This window comes from Spodoptera frugiperda, chromosome 26 (assembly GCF_023101765.2).
Source record: "Spodoptera frugiperda isolate SF20-4 chromosome 26, AGI-APGP_CSIRO_Sfru_2.0, whole genome shotgun sequence".
In the NCBI taxonomy this organism is placed as follows: domain Eukaryota; kingdom Metazoa; phylum Arthropoda; class Insecta; order Lepidoptera; family Noctuidae; genus Spodoptera; species Spodoptera frugiperda.
In genome coordinates this window covers 4,326,308-4,342,947 of record NC_064237.1, presented here as the reverse complement: position 1 = coordinate 4,342,947, position 16,640 = coordinate 4,326,308, and the positions used below count along the sequence as shown (strand labels likewise).

Below are 16,640 nucleotides of genomic sequence, written 5' to 3'. Positions count from 1 at the left end.
TGCTTTATATACCAGTATCACTCTATACATACCACCTCAGCGTAAGTATAACTTTTTTTAAACTATTTGAATTCTTACTGAAATCGATATTTCTGTAGAATACAAGTCCAAAACAATACAGCAGTTTCTATGTAAATGTAAATGTCCATATTTTTAACCGATTTATATACAACGGCATATTGTCTCTTTCTAGAGAAAACTGTATATCTATGCTTTTATTTGGTTATAGATACGTATTCTATACTGTATATACAAGAGTTGATCATTTATTTCAAATTGTATTCAAACACATCGATTCTCTATACTTTCTTAGTGCAATGTTTTAGTTTTCAAATTATAAAATTTAAAAATATCCAATATTTTATTTTCCCTATGTAAAGTTCAAATTAGTTGTAAACTTTCATCCAAACAACCTACTACTGTATTTGAACAGTATAAATAAAGTATCTACAGCAACCACTTTCTCAACCAAAAACTCAAGCTGTGCAAACTTATTCATCACTAACCTAAAATAAACTCTTTCTGCCAGGCAAATTAAAATGGACGTCCACCATTAAGAATTATCGACCCTAGAGCGAGCCGGTCCGAGACCATTTGTCATAAATATTTTAATCACAAAATGCAAGTTTGACAAATACGTGCTCTAATTTTGAATATGTTCGAAGAATAATGCATGCGATCGTTTGGTCCGACACTCATCCGTTTGCCGGCTATCTGCAATGGGTCCCATAACCATAAATTGCCGGCCGGCGCTGCCCGATCGGGAAACTTTTGTCTCCAGCCGATTTTTGTGTCCAATGATACATCATTATCTTTATAGCTCATAATTTTTATGAAGAATGAATGGTATCGAACGAATCGAACTTTTAAAAGTGGAACGAAAGAATCAAGAATTATGGTTTTAAATATGTTCGGCCATGTGGCAAAAAGGTTTCATTTATTTGTTAGTTAGTTATAAAAAATGGTTACAGAATTTTGTATCATAAAGTATCAAATATTTCAGTTAACTTTAGTCTTTCTACTAACAGTAACAATTATAACTACAGCGTACAATTTGAGGTTTGCAATAACAATACCCATTACATCGACCAGGGGTCCACATTTCCATGTAAATGAATTTTGAAACCGTGCGTGTTATCACTGGTACATATCTTTAATAACCATAAATCAACAAATCGAATCGGCCAATTATTATTTATGGCATAGAAAAAAGCCAATGGCATTTCGGTTCTGATTGCGAAACACATCTAGTCTAAAACGTAATCTTTTTCAGATATTTCACGAGAATTTTTATGTACCTATACTCAGTATAATAATGTAGCCCAGTTTGTTCATCGACTTCTTTGGGCGATAAGATCTGTTATGAAATTTCTAGTTAGCCTACCACCGAATTTATTTGCTCAGTACCCAAATTTCATCTACCTACGCAAAGTTGATTTATGTTCTTTATAAATCTCCCTTTGTGCCCTCTTGTGACTGCTTGCCGGTGTAAAGCTAACAGGTGCAGTGGGAATATTAACCAAAAACCAGTGGGTTGTAGTTATAAGTTCTTACGGTTTCAAGGAATTAAGAGACTTAGATAATCTACTTGAGCATTCATCAACTTTGTCTCATGTTATTATTGAATTCAATTGGTTTAAAAGACTATTATTCGATTTTGTAAAGAATTTTCAATGAGCACCCCGTCGCATAGGTATATGTTCAATTATATATATATTGACGACACTGTGCAGATAATTATTAAAAGAAACACACTATATATCAACCCCTTGACCAAGTATTATTCATCCCCAACAATACAGCTACAGGCCCAAACAATACCCACTACCGATGGGCTTAATTAAAAAATAACAAATCCTCTTTATCGAGCATCGATGACAAACTGCCGTACATGTCATTTGCAGCGTATGGCTCATTTGTAATAGCTGGGAACATGGCCCTAACAATGGGTCCTCGCGTAGTGCCCAGTGACGTCAATGCACACGATGTTGTTGTCCAAGTGAATTGTTGTGCCGGCGACTCCTGTGCGGGCACTCGCGATAAATCGTGGAGAAACAATAGCACAGTAGGTGCCTAACGTCGAAGTATCGGACACGCATAAATCACTCGATTTAGTAACGTAGACCATGTTGTATGGACAAGCCTCACAGCTGTAATAAAAGCGGTGTTATAATACCTAGTTCCTCTAAAATAAATCTGTCTTTGTTCTATCCATATTTATTGTGGGAATAATTCCAAACTTTATTTTCGAAACCGCTTTTTATTGTGTATGATTCTTCTGTATTTTTCCAAACATTAAACGAAGCTGGTAAGCTTGCATATAATCAATAGTAGAGTAGTCCATTAGTAGACAGTAATGCATAAACTTATAGTAACATTAAACCAATTAACAAACATAATCTAACATAATTAACACAACACCCTATCTATCTACACACACACTTACCTAAATGAAAGCAACAAGATGGATACCACCTACAGGTACCTAATACAAAGACTAACTATTGTAATGGCTCCGTGTGATACGAGCTAACAACATCAGATGCAAGCTTTCCTCGCAGTTATACAGTTCGACAGGTTACAGACTGGTAACGTAAACTAACTACCACTAGTACTGCGCGTTACAGATAGCCCGAACATTGAACATACTGCAAACAGCCGAACTTTGTTCGTTGTTCAATGTTATTGTGAATTAAATGTTAATGAAACTAGCTGTTGTTGTCGGGTAAACATTGTAGCCCCAATGTTCACATGATCGCCTGGTACTGTCCATGCTAGTTGATTAAAAGTATGAGGTTGATTTTGAGGGTTGATGTCATCGGAGAATTGATTAAAATTCGCTTAAGCTTTTGATAAACTGAAGAACTTTCTAGTTTGGGTAATTTTATGTGAATGTACCTATATATCTGTATAAGTATTTTAAACTCCCAATAGTCGATAGTCGTAACTAGTTTTTTCAAATTATTCATAAATGCATACATTTACCCTTACAAACACGAAAGTACAACGTTATAAAAATATTATTTGCAGCTGCGTCTACGCTTACTTTAATTAAGAAAAAACAAACGTCCGGACTTCCAGCCATTAACTTCTTAACAGAGATGTCGGGATTGAAAGCAATGGAACAATTCAAAATTAATTATATGAAATGTTCAACAATGCTTCTAACACAATTTTAATTCAATGTTCACAAGTAATTTGAAATCTCATTACGCAGATGAATATTAATTATAAAAATACCGTGGTTCGTAGTACTCGAGTTCCAAGTCTTTACTATTACGAGTCAAGGAAAATTTCAAATTGTCGACAAAGTGTCGACAACTGTCGTCGAATTTCACGATAATTCCCATCCCCCTTTGACCGTGCCTTTCAATTATGAAAATATTCCTTTAATATAGCTGTTCCGCCCAAAGAATATTCTTGCGACGATAATGTTTGTACTTAATTAGAAAATCAGATTTATTTCTCAAAGAAAGGGTTTATTGGCACAAGTCGACAAAGAGGGGCAGTAATTAAGATTTAGTTGTTACGGAGATTTATTAATTTGTTTAATCCCTTACTAGATACTTAGTGCTTAAAACGAAAATTTCGCACTTCCTTATTTTTCGATGAATAAGTAAATTTTGAGTAGCAATAGTAGTATCCGCAATTTGCTTAACATGCTAAACATTAGGTAAAGGTTCTTTTTTTGGTTGGCTATTTTATGAGACCCATACAAAAGGTTTTCTTTATTTAGAGCAGTGTGTGAGTCATCTGACAGTCCGTGTTGTTGTCAATGTGGATTTTCTGCCCTGGGGTCAATTTTTTTATTTTTTATGGAGCACACGGATCGCTGTTGCTCATGGACACCTGAAACACTAGAGGTGTTACAAGTGTGTTGCCGGCCTTTTGGTGGTTAGTAATTTAAGGGTTGTTGGGCAATCGGGAATTGGGAAGGGGTGTAATTGGGCCTCCGGTAATTTCACTCACACAACGAAACACAACGCAAGCATTATTCCACGTCAGTTTTCTATGAGGTCGTGGTCGTATCACTCCGGCCGAGCAGGCCCATTCATGCTGAAGCATGGCTCTCCCACACTTACCACTTTTAATATCTCTTACTTACTTGCTTACTACGTTGGATTAGCGACTCAATTAATTTAAGAGATATCACCGATTCTCGCGTTTCTCTATGGCAGTCTCGATGTTTTCACCAATTACCACCATTTAATATTTCTTATAATTACCTATCAGTTTGTAAGTCTCCTAACTTCCAAGCTACTTAAAAATCCACTAAGAACAAAATAGACAGAAGATCATTATGGCACAATGATAAAGAGATTCACATTTAAAGATACTCGACGAAGATATTTAATAAACAACAAACTGCCATAAAGACATAAAACCTTGTATCAAATATCCGTACTATTCATATTCCAGTTTTTATGGAGGACGGACGTATCTGTGTTTCCAGTTTTATGTGATCTTTATGAGACTACGGGCACGCTGACCCGAGATTTTCTTTTATATTTTACATGTTTATAATTTCGTTTTGTTTCGCCGGTCCTAGGTTCGGTAACTCTGTTGTATTTGCGACAATATTACAGTTGGTATTTTATATTTTATAGAGCTAAGATCATGTCGAAACGTTTTTGAATCTTTTCCTCCTAAACATTTTGCGAGTGGGTAAGTTTGACGTTTATATTTACGAGGACCTCATCAATCCGATGTCTGAATTTAGTATTCCTAACAGACATAAACGACTGTCGCGTTGCACTCTGACTCATGGGAGATTTTCACCAGGTAAAGATGAGTAGGTACCCATTCACAACCGCAGTAAACATATCATATAAAGAGTGGTCGTCACGGCTGCAACTTTAGCCACAATCTCAACAAAGGAAAATAAAAATGTCGAAATGAAACTCAAGTATTCAATCATGTAACCTTTTAATTTATAAACAACCAACAGAAGCATACATTCAAGCATCACAATTCGCTATACAACACATTTTTACATAAATTTTTAGGTACGTCTTTGGCAAGTCGACTTCTTGTAACCCCCGGTATATGTAACAGTCACACCCCATATTACACTCTAATTTACACTAAAACCACGATTAAAATAAATATAGGTCTCACCTTAACTATTTCGTCATATTATCGTAAATATCGGATTCAAATTAACTAACAGACTAATTAATCAAAGTAAAAGCTATGTAGGATTTCATATTTTCTCCATAGATATAGTACGTAGTTATATTAAAAGCTAAATGAAGATGATAACCAACCAGTGAAGGTATGAAACATGAGATCAGCTACGAGAAATATGTTAGCGAGAAACTTATCAGTTAGTAACAAATAGAAAAGCAAGTATTGCATTGATTTATAGCCTCAAATAAAAACTTAACAAAATAGTGTCACAGACAACGTCTGCTTATCACACGGGCTTATTTATGATATGTCTCTTCTTGAGCCTTCAGCTATGGTAACAGAATTCACAACATGAGCAGTAAGGTAGCGGATGATCGTACAACTAAACTTAATATAAACTGCATTTCACTAATATTATGTACAGTAACTTTGCACACCCTTCTAAATAAGTCTCGTATGAGCTCAGAAATACTCATTAACATAAACCAAAATATACAGAAAGGACAAATAAAATTATTATATCTACGTACACTAACTCTTCAATACTGTTCAATTTTAGACAACGAAACCGATAACCGCCGATGTTAGTCAATCGAATTTACAATTCCTCTATATATTTGGCATACAATGGCTCATCAAAATCCAGTGGAATGGTTCTAAAATATATTCTGTATATCTCAAAAAATCATTTGGACAATCTTTGGCACTAAAATCTTACGTCTAATAAAAGTCTTGTAGACAGAACCAAAGACAAAGGTGATATTACGATACGTTTTGCATTGATTACAACTTTTCTTATAACTAAGTTTGTCTTAAGTCACGGATTATGAGAGAGTTCGACTAGCTAGTCATTTTCACAGATTGCACCATCCCTTTAATTGTCCGTACAATCATATATCACATAGACACTTCAACTCATGAGACGGTTGCTATGAGTCCCGTAGCATATTATAGGTGTGACCGGTCATACGAAATCGTTCACCTCGTTTTGTAGGGGTGTCTCGGCCTTGTTGACGCAATTTCTGATAGCGTCAAGTACGATGAGCACGCGTCGGTCGAGGGCGAGGAGATGTGGCTCCCACAGTATGGGGTTCACTGGATCCAGTTTCAACGATTCACGGAGAACTTTTGATAGAGGAACACCGTTGTGGAACCTGCACCAAGAAAATTAGGATTAATGAAGGATATTAAAAAAAGACTCGGGAAAAACATTACTGGGCTTTTTTCAGTTTTTCGAAAATTTGTCATTAGTTGCTACCAATAAGAAATTTTGGAGTCTGGAAATGTGCCCGGTATAAGGCAATAGGCTCACCACTTATTACATGGGACTTACAACATTGTGAAATGTGGGTGTACATTGGCATTATGTGCCAAAACTCGTTACCTTCAGAGATTAAAGGTGTGACGTTATATAAAAAAAAATGTCTAAATAAAAAAAGGACAAAAATAATTAGTTAAGTCCTTGGTAATCAGTGCATAAACTTACTTCAGCAACATAGCGAGGGTAGTATGCCTCACGAGGCAGCATTGCAGCAGCGGCGCCAAGATGCTCAATTCATCATGGAACGCCTTGCCGAACGCACGCCCATGGTCCAGGTGCAATGTGAACGTCTCATTCCCGAACATTCTGCATTAACATAAAAGTCATTAAAACGCAAACTTTATTTGGGCGTACCCTTGTAAAACTTGAAATGCAGCATTACAATGATAAATAATGCATATTTTAACTATAAATAAATTGTCGTTTTACTTCCAATATGAACGGATATTAATTGCGATTTAAGGAAACGGCCTTCTTTTCAATTTTGCGATTGGGTAAGATAATACATATATTTAAATGCAATATGCGAAGTTAATTACAGTTAAAAATACTAAATACAAAATTAAACATATTATTGTAACTAGTCGAGTATTGTCGGACACAAAACTGTCTTCACGGTATTTGCTACTATTTATCTTTACCGCTGATGTGCTTGATGTCGAGCGTAAATTACAAAATATGTCTTATCGCCGTACTCGGCTATGATTTAATGATAACATAACCCAGTCATTAGCAATTATTTTGGGAACAAAATCTTTACTAACATCGTTAGAACTCAAAAAGGGATAGCGCTTTTTTCGAGTTTCAGATATTTCGGCATTGTTGCAAGCGCCATGATCACAGATGAATCCGTTCATCCATGATGAAACTCGAAAAAAAAACTAAAAAATATAGTAAATATCCCGTTTTGAATGAATAGTTTAAGTAATCATTAAATGACTCTGAGTACGGCAGGTACTCTACTAGGCGTCGTTTAGTAGAGAGTAGAGTAATAACGCAAGACTCGCTTCTATCGATATTGACCGTTGTTACCGAAAACTAAAAATACTCGTATTAAATTATAATTTACTAGCGACCCGCTTCAGCTTCACATGGGTGCAATGGTGATATATTATGCATGTATTATACATATAAACATTCCTCTTGAATCATTCTATACATTAAAAAAAACCGCATCAAAATCCGTTGCGTAATTTTAAAGATTTACGTTTACAAAGGGAAATAGGGACAAAAAATGCGACTTTGTTTTATACTATGTAGTGAAATGTTATAGCAATACTAACTTAAAAGTCTCGTAGTGATGTCTGTCCATGTTCCCTGAGAGGAAGTCAAAGATGGACATGTCCATGACGTCCAGCATCCGACGGCCGGAGTCATAAGGAGGAGTAGTGCGGACCTAGAAGTAACACACAGCATTAAAATTAGGACTTTATTGTCTAGCACATAAGAAACAATATAGTAAGAAGCTTTAGTCAATATAGATGGACACGATATTGACAAACAATTAGAAAAAACTATCGCAATTTACAATAATCTGACTAAAGTAAAGAAAATCAGAAACATAATCGATTTTGGACTTTATTACAAAATAATAAAGTTTAAAATCTATTCAATGGAGAATGGAAAAGCAAATAAAACGTACTGTGTCACAATAGTCAGATTGTAGTTCCCACTGAGCTTTTCTTCGCTTGTGGTAGGATCTTCTCCATGGGTGACGCCAAACCTGAAATAATAGAGAACTTATTGGAAAGAAATTACACATGGAATACACGTAACACTCGTATTAAAAACTTCATTAAATTCAAGAATATTATGTCGTAAACCAAAGCTTATTTATTATCCCTTTTAAATATACTAGTTTTATTTAGAAATTATTAACAATTTCATTAAAATACATCTATTTTTGCTTCAAAATCTGCAAATTTCAATCGCATTTGTTTCTAATAGGACAGCAACTGACAACTTTATAGATTTCAACATAAGAAACTAAGCAAGGACCGCACAAGTTGTAATGCCTTAAAGCTAATCACGCGAAAACAAATATCAAGGTTAAATGTCCGTCAAAGCGTCAACGTTCCCAGTGCCTTAGCTTATCTTAATTATTATTAAATTCCTTCTAAAGGTTTCCACTAATGTACCAGAGATTAGACGAAAACGGCACGAAACTATTATTTTAAATTATAATTATTTGATCATAAACCCTTCCTTTATGAGAGAATCCCCGCCATATCGCCGCTCTAACATTGTACATGTTACATAGCTTACTTTGTACCGAAAATACTAAAAGAAGTATAATAATATGTTACCTTTTTTGTAACGTTCTGGACTTGTATTGCTATCTAGATAACATAATGCCTACTTTTATATTTTTATATATTTAGGTAATACGAAAATACTGATGAAAGCACATTGCCCTGATATTTTTCCTGTATGGCTAGGCAGAGTCTAAGTATTTTAACTTATGTAGATTATAGTAAAAAATATTCTACTAGCGTATACTAGACACAATTCAAAACGTCAAACAACATCAACAGAATTATCATTGTTGCGATTAACATATTATACAAATGAATCGTATTCTAAAGGACATTAGATATACAATTCAGTGAAGACTGTTTTAAGAGAAACCCGTGCGTCAATAGTTTACGTTAAATTCTTCGATGCGTAGTTTGTAACACAGATCGCGTATAAAGTGTACAAGTGACAAGGAACTACGCATCAAGATGTATTACGCCGCCGCCGACAGCAATGCCTATGCATATGATAATTTGTTACACCCAACCACGGCGAATTTGATAGTCTACCTAATTACACACCAGTTTATTTCACAACAAATTAATAGCAATCGTAAAAACTTTAATACTAAATTGCATTACAACGAGAATCTTATTAAAATTCATTTATATATTGCTGTTTAAGTACTAACCTTTCGTTCTGCTATATCGGATGAGGGAAGGAACGCTGCAAAACTGCCCTCGAGCATGTCAGGGTTGCCACAGATCGCGTGGCTAGTGTCACAGTAGTAGGAACATTTGCCGTGGAAGCAGAAGTTGTTTGCCGGCGAAACAAAGAAGGTCTTTAGAATGTCACCTTCAGTCACATCGTAGATCTCTGTCGTCATATTGAGGACTCGGCCCACGACCGGCATCGCGCGACGGAAACCGAGTATCCTGGATAACACATGATTTACATTAAACGTCACCTCTATTCGCGGTCGCAAATAGGGATGTTAGCTTCCGATGGATGTCTCCACTAGATCTGACGTTAAACACGATGATTTACAACTAGTGACTGATTGCCTTATTCAGGTAGTAACTGGTTTAAGCAAGGTTTGGAATCTACAGATCAATTCCTAAAAATTTCTCAGTCCAGTACTCTTACTACGAGCACCAAACGCGCTCTCGTTAAACGTAAAACAAACTCGTAGTAAGCGCTCAGAATTTTTCCTTAGGGGTTCATCCTTTATTATATGAAACTAATAATACGGCTTTTAAAAGTGGGTGTTACATTTAATATACACAGCTTATTTGTCCTAGAAACAAAGAAGGCGACGATATAATATGATTCATGTAAATCAAGAAAATTAATCTACTACACAAAGTTTTATTCTTGTAAGTGTTCGCAAACAATTGCGTAAATATACAACCCCACGCTTATGTTGGATTCCACACAAATGAGTTGTGCGGATGAGGCAATCAAAGAGATACATCTTACAAAGTAGTTATATTACAAGTCTTAATGAGTGCGAGTGTCTCACCTGTCCAGGTGAAACGCTGCAATCTCAGCATTGTGTCGCTCGTAGTCAGAAAAATAAAAATGATTCGGCAACGTCTGCACATCACGAGCAAATCTGCAAACAAAATGTATGTTAAGTAAAAAAAGAGGAAATCAAAGGAATTTGTATTGCAAACGGGCGTTTATCTTTAATGCTATGCTCGCGAGATGTTATGGAGGACGGACTTGAGTTTTAAATAGATAAAGCACGATGCTGGCCCGTCTCCCTGCTGTAGCGGCAATCGATAACTATCTCCATTAATCAATTTGCAACTTAAGCTAGTTTTGAACATCCTTTAATATGACAAGGATAAAATGTCACAGGAAAATTGGATAAGACTATAAAAAAGTGAAACAACAACCGATATTTCTTAAAAACTCCCCATTAATTTCAAAACTCAAGTTACTTATTTAAATAAAAGAAAAATACATTTTAAATTGTAAAGACAAAAGTAAAATTTCAACGTGAAATAACCAAAAATTCTTGGCAGGTACTTATTCATGACGTAAATTGAAACCGAGTAATATAAATCCATTAAAGAGAAATATCAAATATCGACTCCCGGAGATAAGGGACCCCTGTCCTTTAAAATAAATTTATAACGTCGAAAAATGTTAAATTACCTACTAAAATGGAAAAATTACTCATTCCAAGTAACAAATGGAGGTATAATTTCTTTTAGTGTCTAATGAGTCGAATGTGGGTGCTTAATCAATTTCTCGGAAACAAAACGATTAAAGTGGCTCTTAAATCGTGAATCTGGTTAGATAGGAGCAATCCCGGGAATATACTGCACCGAGTGCCTTCCGATTTATTGTCCTCAGTGCGACTCGTAAGTGAGATAGTACAATTTAAAAAGGCTACTAACAAATGCTTTAGATTCTCTGTCCCCTTTACCTCTTAACATTAAATAGCTGCTGCCAATTTTGAATACTTTTTATTACACCTACTAGATTTCGAATCCCGATACAATATATCACTGGTACAAAAATGGTAGTCAAGGTGATAAAACTAATAGATACTCGTGCAGGGAAGGGTTACCGCCGACTGTCACGTAATTTATGGCGCCCTTGTGAATCGTGAAAAATCCACGAGGACCTCTTGATATGTCGCCGGGGTAACCCCTTGAGTCTATAATTTTCTTAGAAAAGTTATCCAGTTCGCTGGAACAGTTAACTCTCTGCCTATGTTCAAGTATTTCAAGGCGAGAATAATTTATATTGTTTTGTTTAACGTATCTTAAATGTTACGATGGAGTATCAGATGTAAAACTATGTGCATACATAAGTTTCATACATACGTACGCGTCGTTTCTTACACCTCGAATATTATTATCTCTTATTTTATATGGAATCCATATTTTAAAAATAAAAGCGAAGTGCTAAGACGTCTGATACTCGATATACAGGCCTGCCGGGAGTTTTGTGAAATTCCCGCGAGTACATTTTTGGGAATGCTCTTTGTATTCTTTGTCACGTCAAAAATTGTATCAGATAGCATTACAGAATATTGAATATACGATGCGGTGCCTGTGTACTCGAAGTTTGTTCATGTAACGATGGATGTGAAATATCACTGAACAGACTCTCCATAAGTTGTTGGCACGAGTAGGTCTAAAAGCTTTCACAAAATATAACATAAGCAATGTATGAGGTATTGAACAGAAAACACAATCAACTTTAACAATACCGTACGCAAGTAAGAGAACTTGGCGAACTCAGTACTTCAATAGCACTTGTAGTTGAGAACAGTGTGGGCAAGCCGCTAAGCCGATCGCACGAAAGAACATTCTACGAGTTTTGTGAATAGAGCGAACACCCAACAAGGTGACAGGAAAGTTGTGGCAACTCCTTCAGGAGCTTGCTCGGACACTCCAAACTACTCTCAACCCAACTTGTTTACCAAACAAAATAAAACTTACGTATCTGTGAAAGACATGACAGATGATGGACGGACACTTCACGTAAAACTATAAATTATGGACGCTCGGTCTTCAACTTACCTCATCGGCTTGAACAGCGCTTGGACACCATTAGGGTAGTCAATAATAAGTTTCAACTGTGTGCCTCCCTCTTTTTGCTCTGTGAAAAAAAAATTGTAGTTAGACACCACGTCAAATAAATTAGTACAAACGCTAAGTAGCTTGTCTCAAATCTTAGATTCAGCCTTGAAACTAACAATTTAGATGACATTAGAATGTTGCCTATCGTGGTTATTCGGTAGTGGTTCTAACTACTCTAAAAATAAATGTTGAGTAGTATATACGATAAAGTCGGATCAACAATGAAATCCATTTAAGTGGTTTAAATATTTAAGTCCAATTCGAAGTAAAGGGCGAGATTGTTGTGGCACTATTGTCCGACGGACCGCTAACCCCGCAACTGATTGCAGACCCGCCCTCATTTAATATACATACCTACCTACTTTAGCTTTTATATATGCAGATATCATTTGAGGATTCTTCTCGAAAACTGAAAGAATTTTAGATCGCTACTAACTCCGTTCTACACACAAGAGCTCAACATAATTTGTATGTATATTAATTTTATCAATCAATTAAATACCAGGTAAATGTGTTATTTAAGTTATTTTAAAACACTACAATTTACAAACAAAAATTCATACATCTCCATACAAAAATCGTCTCTCATTCGTAAATAAAAGTTAACCGTAGCATGTAATACAGAAACGGTAGGCATCGACTGTCCAGTTGTAGAGTGAGGGTGGCGTAAAGGTTGTCTGTCTAAACGTAATTGCTTTTCTAAGTCCGATCAACGGTGCACTGAATATTTTATGTCGATACATACTTAAATTGAGATCAGGGCTTACTCAATAGTGGAATTGATTTCAGTTGTCGAATGTTGAATAATGTAAATACAGCGAATAATAACGGACATAATTTCAAATACAAAATTGGCTGAGACCTCAAGTTGGTAAGCTTGACAACTCGTAGGTACCAGTACTACAATTTAGTTAGTAGACAGTCTCGGTTTACTTTTAATTATTTAAATCTAGGATTATAGAATGTACTTGGTAGGCAAACTTACCTACATGTAGGATGCTGTTAGTGGCCATATCTTTGAGTAGCTCGTCCACTAGCGGTTCCCCATCCTCATACAATTCGTGTTGAGATATCTTCAGTTGGAACCTTTCCAAATTAGAAGCGTTTATGCTGCAATAGAAATTGATTGGTATTATTATACGACATTAATTCCTATTGATTATCTATTATGCGGTATTCTGCCTTTTGTGTGGGTTAAATTAGAGGGCTAACTAGTAATGCCAATGAAATCAGTATTATAGTGGTAAATGTTCGCCGAGCGCCTAGTTGTTATAGACACTGTTTATATTTAATCAATGAGACCTGGATATTACAATGTGCTACTGCCTCAAAATGTATGTTGTTGGCTCAGCGTGAGAGACAAAACCGATGCGTACTATGTCATCGATGAAGTTACTTGAAATTTTTCGCACACGCCCGTAAACCTGGTCGTTAACGTCAAGATTTACATGGAAGATTTTCCGACGGCGGCGCGGCGGCAGCGTGTTGGTTTTGGCTGCGTGGAACACATAAGTGGACGTGATTTGCCTACTAGCAGGAGGTGTGAGACTCCGGGCGACACGACGCAGCACGGAACTGAATACTAAGGAGCGTACGTGTAACGTTTTCGATTTGTGGCATGCTCCGATAACCTGCATTTAGAAATCAAGCCGGCAGCTATTCTAAAATTTATTGACTCTCTTTCGGTGTGAATTGTGCCGGCGTCGAGCGAGAATCCAAAAAACTCGATTGCTCCGGCTCGCGACAAGTGGACGTTCATTATTCTAAACGAACACGAAGCCCTATTTACTTCCACATTTTATCTGAGCTTATTATGCGCACCGCGACCGAAATGTATAAAAAATTCATAACAAAAGAAAACGTTCTCGTGTTAAACAATGAATGTTCATCTCCTCCCATATTTACGTAGATGATCCCAATTTTGAAAAAAATCTAGCAAATTTACCATGTATCAACGCAACCCTTTCTAGATGATACATGAATTTGATCATAACAGGTCCCGTCATATCACGAGCAGCGTTTTAAGGAAGCCATCATGCATTCATTCCATTTAGTTTTATTGTCAAAGACCCGCGCCTATCTCGGCGGGACCCCGTAACTGGATTTTAAATAAGATTCCTTGTAGGTCTTGCGAAATTTGCCTCTCAAGATAAAGAAAGGTCGCTTGTCTGTTTCGTATTATAGAATCATTCCATGCTGGAAGTATGATATGATCCTTTTTATGGTCCTATATCAAACGACATTCTGTTGATAGTGTACCTAAACGAGAGAGGAATGTTAAATATAAGATTCATTCTTTTCATTGGTGTCGCGGTGCCCTACGAGGTTTGGCCTAATATTTGCTTTGGTGAAATTACCTGAAGCAGCGGCGGCCGGCCGCGACCTACCTGTTTGATTTTGATGCATACTTCAGTGCTCTGCGGGGGCATTCGTGGTGGATGAAAAGCTATCGCCTTTAGAACGTGCACTGACGTGTTACATAGTACATTACAACGTGGCACGGCACATTTGAAGACGGAGCTGCTCGGAAATATGTAAACATTTGTTCCAGCAATGTTCATGTTATCAAAGTTTAATTGCGGTAATAACGAAGGAACTAACAATTTAATTTGGCGACTCGCGGCGTGCTACATAAATCGTACTTGTGGATGTCAGCTGTCGGCAACTTTAGAGAATTTTCCTTGTAATGTCCTTTTCGCGTCGTTTTTCGCAGAACGTTTTAATTAATATTTCTTAAACGACTGAATATTCCTTTTATTTTGGTATTTACTTTCTGCGCGATTGTCTAAAGGATTGAAATATTATGTTGATTGTTTTTTCTGAGAATACTTAGTGACAATTTGCTTAAATCATGTTTAGAATAATTAATTGACTCGCCTCCGGGTTTCGTTTCCTATGGTATGGTAACTAATGCCATAAAAGCTCTGCATTGCCACGCGGTGCATTTGTGTAAAAATACCAGTGATTCATAATTTCAAATAGTTATTGCCACCATATTGGATGATTCAATATAATTATTTTGAATAATAAGGATAATCAATTGATTATCTCGAAAACCGGTAAAATTTCGAAGACAAAAATGATATAACTATCCCTTTGACCTCTTTTACAAACCCGTTAAACAGAACAAATACATATTTAATTTTGGAGGCGTTTAATAATAATCGATATTACGATCATACATCCTTGAAAGGATACAAAATATGAGCAAATAATTACCGCATAAATTCACTTGTATCTTCTCTGTCCAATAATCTGTAAGAGAGTATCAGTGAGGGAATCGTTATTTTTTTTTTAAATAGATACTATTGTTACTTTATTCGTTTAATAACTAGGTCGAAAAAGAGTGAAAAATTGGAACAGAGAGAATAAATTACGGGAAAAGCTTGCATGTGTCAAATTTGCAAGTACGAAGTGTTTAAAATATATTTACAAGTAGGCTATGCTAAGAATTGCAAAAAGAAAATGATTTTGATGTCCGATATTTAAATTGTTTTACTTTTTTATTACCTTTCAGAGTTTCACAAGATAGTCTTAATTGAGTAAATAGTTTTAACAATAAAAATGGAGATGGTAGATGCGTGAGTTCAGATGAACTTACGCATAATTAATCATGTTTTGGGATTGTTTATCGTTGATTCTGAAATCGCAAGAAGAATAGTTGATCACGATAGTTCAGGCTTCGTTATCTTTATTAAGTTTTCAATAACCATTTAAATAATATACACGGAAGTGAATCTTATGTAAAATTACGCTCATTGGCGTGAGCGCCAGTCTTAGATACCTGGTGACCCACCATGATGTGAAGAAAACATAGTTTTATTCCTTACCTAGGTTCTAAGTCTTCCATCTCCCCAATAGTGGGATTCTCTGGCCTTAAGATATTGAGATCCCGATGTGGAGGTATGACTACCGTGTGATCCTCATTCTTGCCCTGCAGTTGACTGAATATGATCTTCTGCAGGTCTTCGTAGCGGTCGGTAGGTGTCGCTGGCGTTCTAGGCTCAGCATCTGTGCCCCCTCCACTCGTCTCGCCAGGAGCGGACTGTTCGTATTCTCGAGAACCATTGCTGCCATTGCTGGTGAAGAGAAAACTAATATGTAAAATTGTTACTTTAAGGGCTTACAAAATGTAGGGCAGGATTGATCGATCGATTTTTCACAAACTATTTTCAAACTATAAAACTTTGATTATATAAATTGGAACTATTGTCTTAAATTAAGCTAGCATTGTACCAGCCATATTAAACTTTAATTTAAACTTAAGCTACAGCACACACATACGGCAAAACTACTAAAGTGACCAGAAACCCAAATATTTCAAGACGGCGACGTTAAATTCTAGTAACAAA

At 36.1% G+C, this 16,640-nt stretch overlaps 1 protein-coding gene across 5 annotated transcripts in view; it reads right to left on the bottom strand.

The window, feature by feature from the left end:
- Positions 1-4,909: 4,909 nt before the first annotated feature.
- LOC118263979 (extracellular serine/threonine protein CG31145) overlaps positions 4,910-16,640 on the bottom strand; it is a 111,990-nt gene continuing 100,259 nt past the window's right edge. For 4 of the 5 annotated variants that reach the window (XM_050704829.1, XM_050704827.1, XM_050704830.1 and 1 more), the window contains exons 4-13: positions 16,119-16,367; positions 15,508-15,543; positions 13,274-13,398; positions 12,229-12,307; positions 10,209-10,301; positions 9,378-9,621; positions 8,094-8,174; positions 7,735-7,847; positions 6,617-6,757; positions 4,910-6,284 (exon numbers count right to left, since the gene is read on the bottom strand). In XM_050704829.1, coding sequence (XP_050560786.1) covers positions 6,095-6,284; positions 6,617-6,757; positions 7,735-7,847; positions 8,094-8,174; positions 9,378-9,621; positions 10,209-10,301; positions 12,229-12,307; positions 13,274-13,398; positions 15,508-15,543; positions 16,119-16,367 — 1,351 coding nt within the window. In that variant the 3' untranslated portion in view covers positions 4,910-6,094. The remainder of the gene's footprint in view (positions 6,285-6,616; positions 6,758-7,734; positions 7,848-8,093; positions 8,175-9,377; positions 9,622-10,208; positions 10,302-12,228; positions 12,308-13,273; positions 13,399-15,507; positions 15,544-16,118; positions 16,368-16,640) is intronic. The other variant, XM_050704828.1, reaches the window with a different exon arrangement.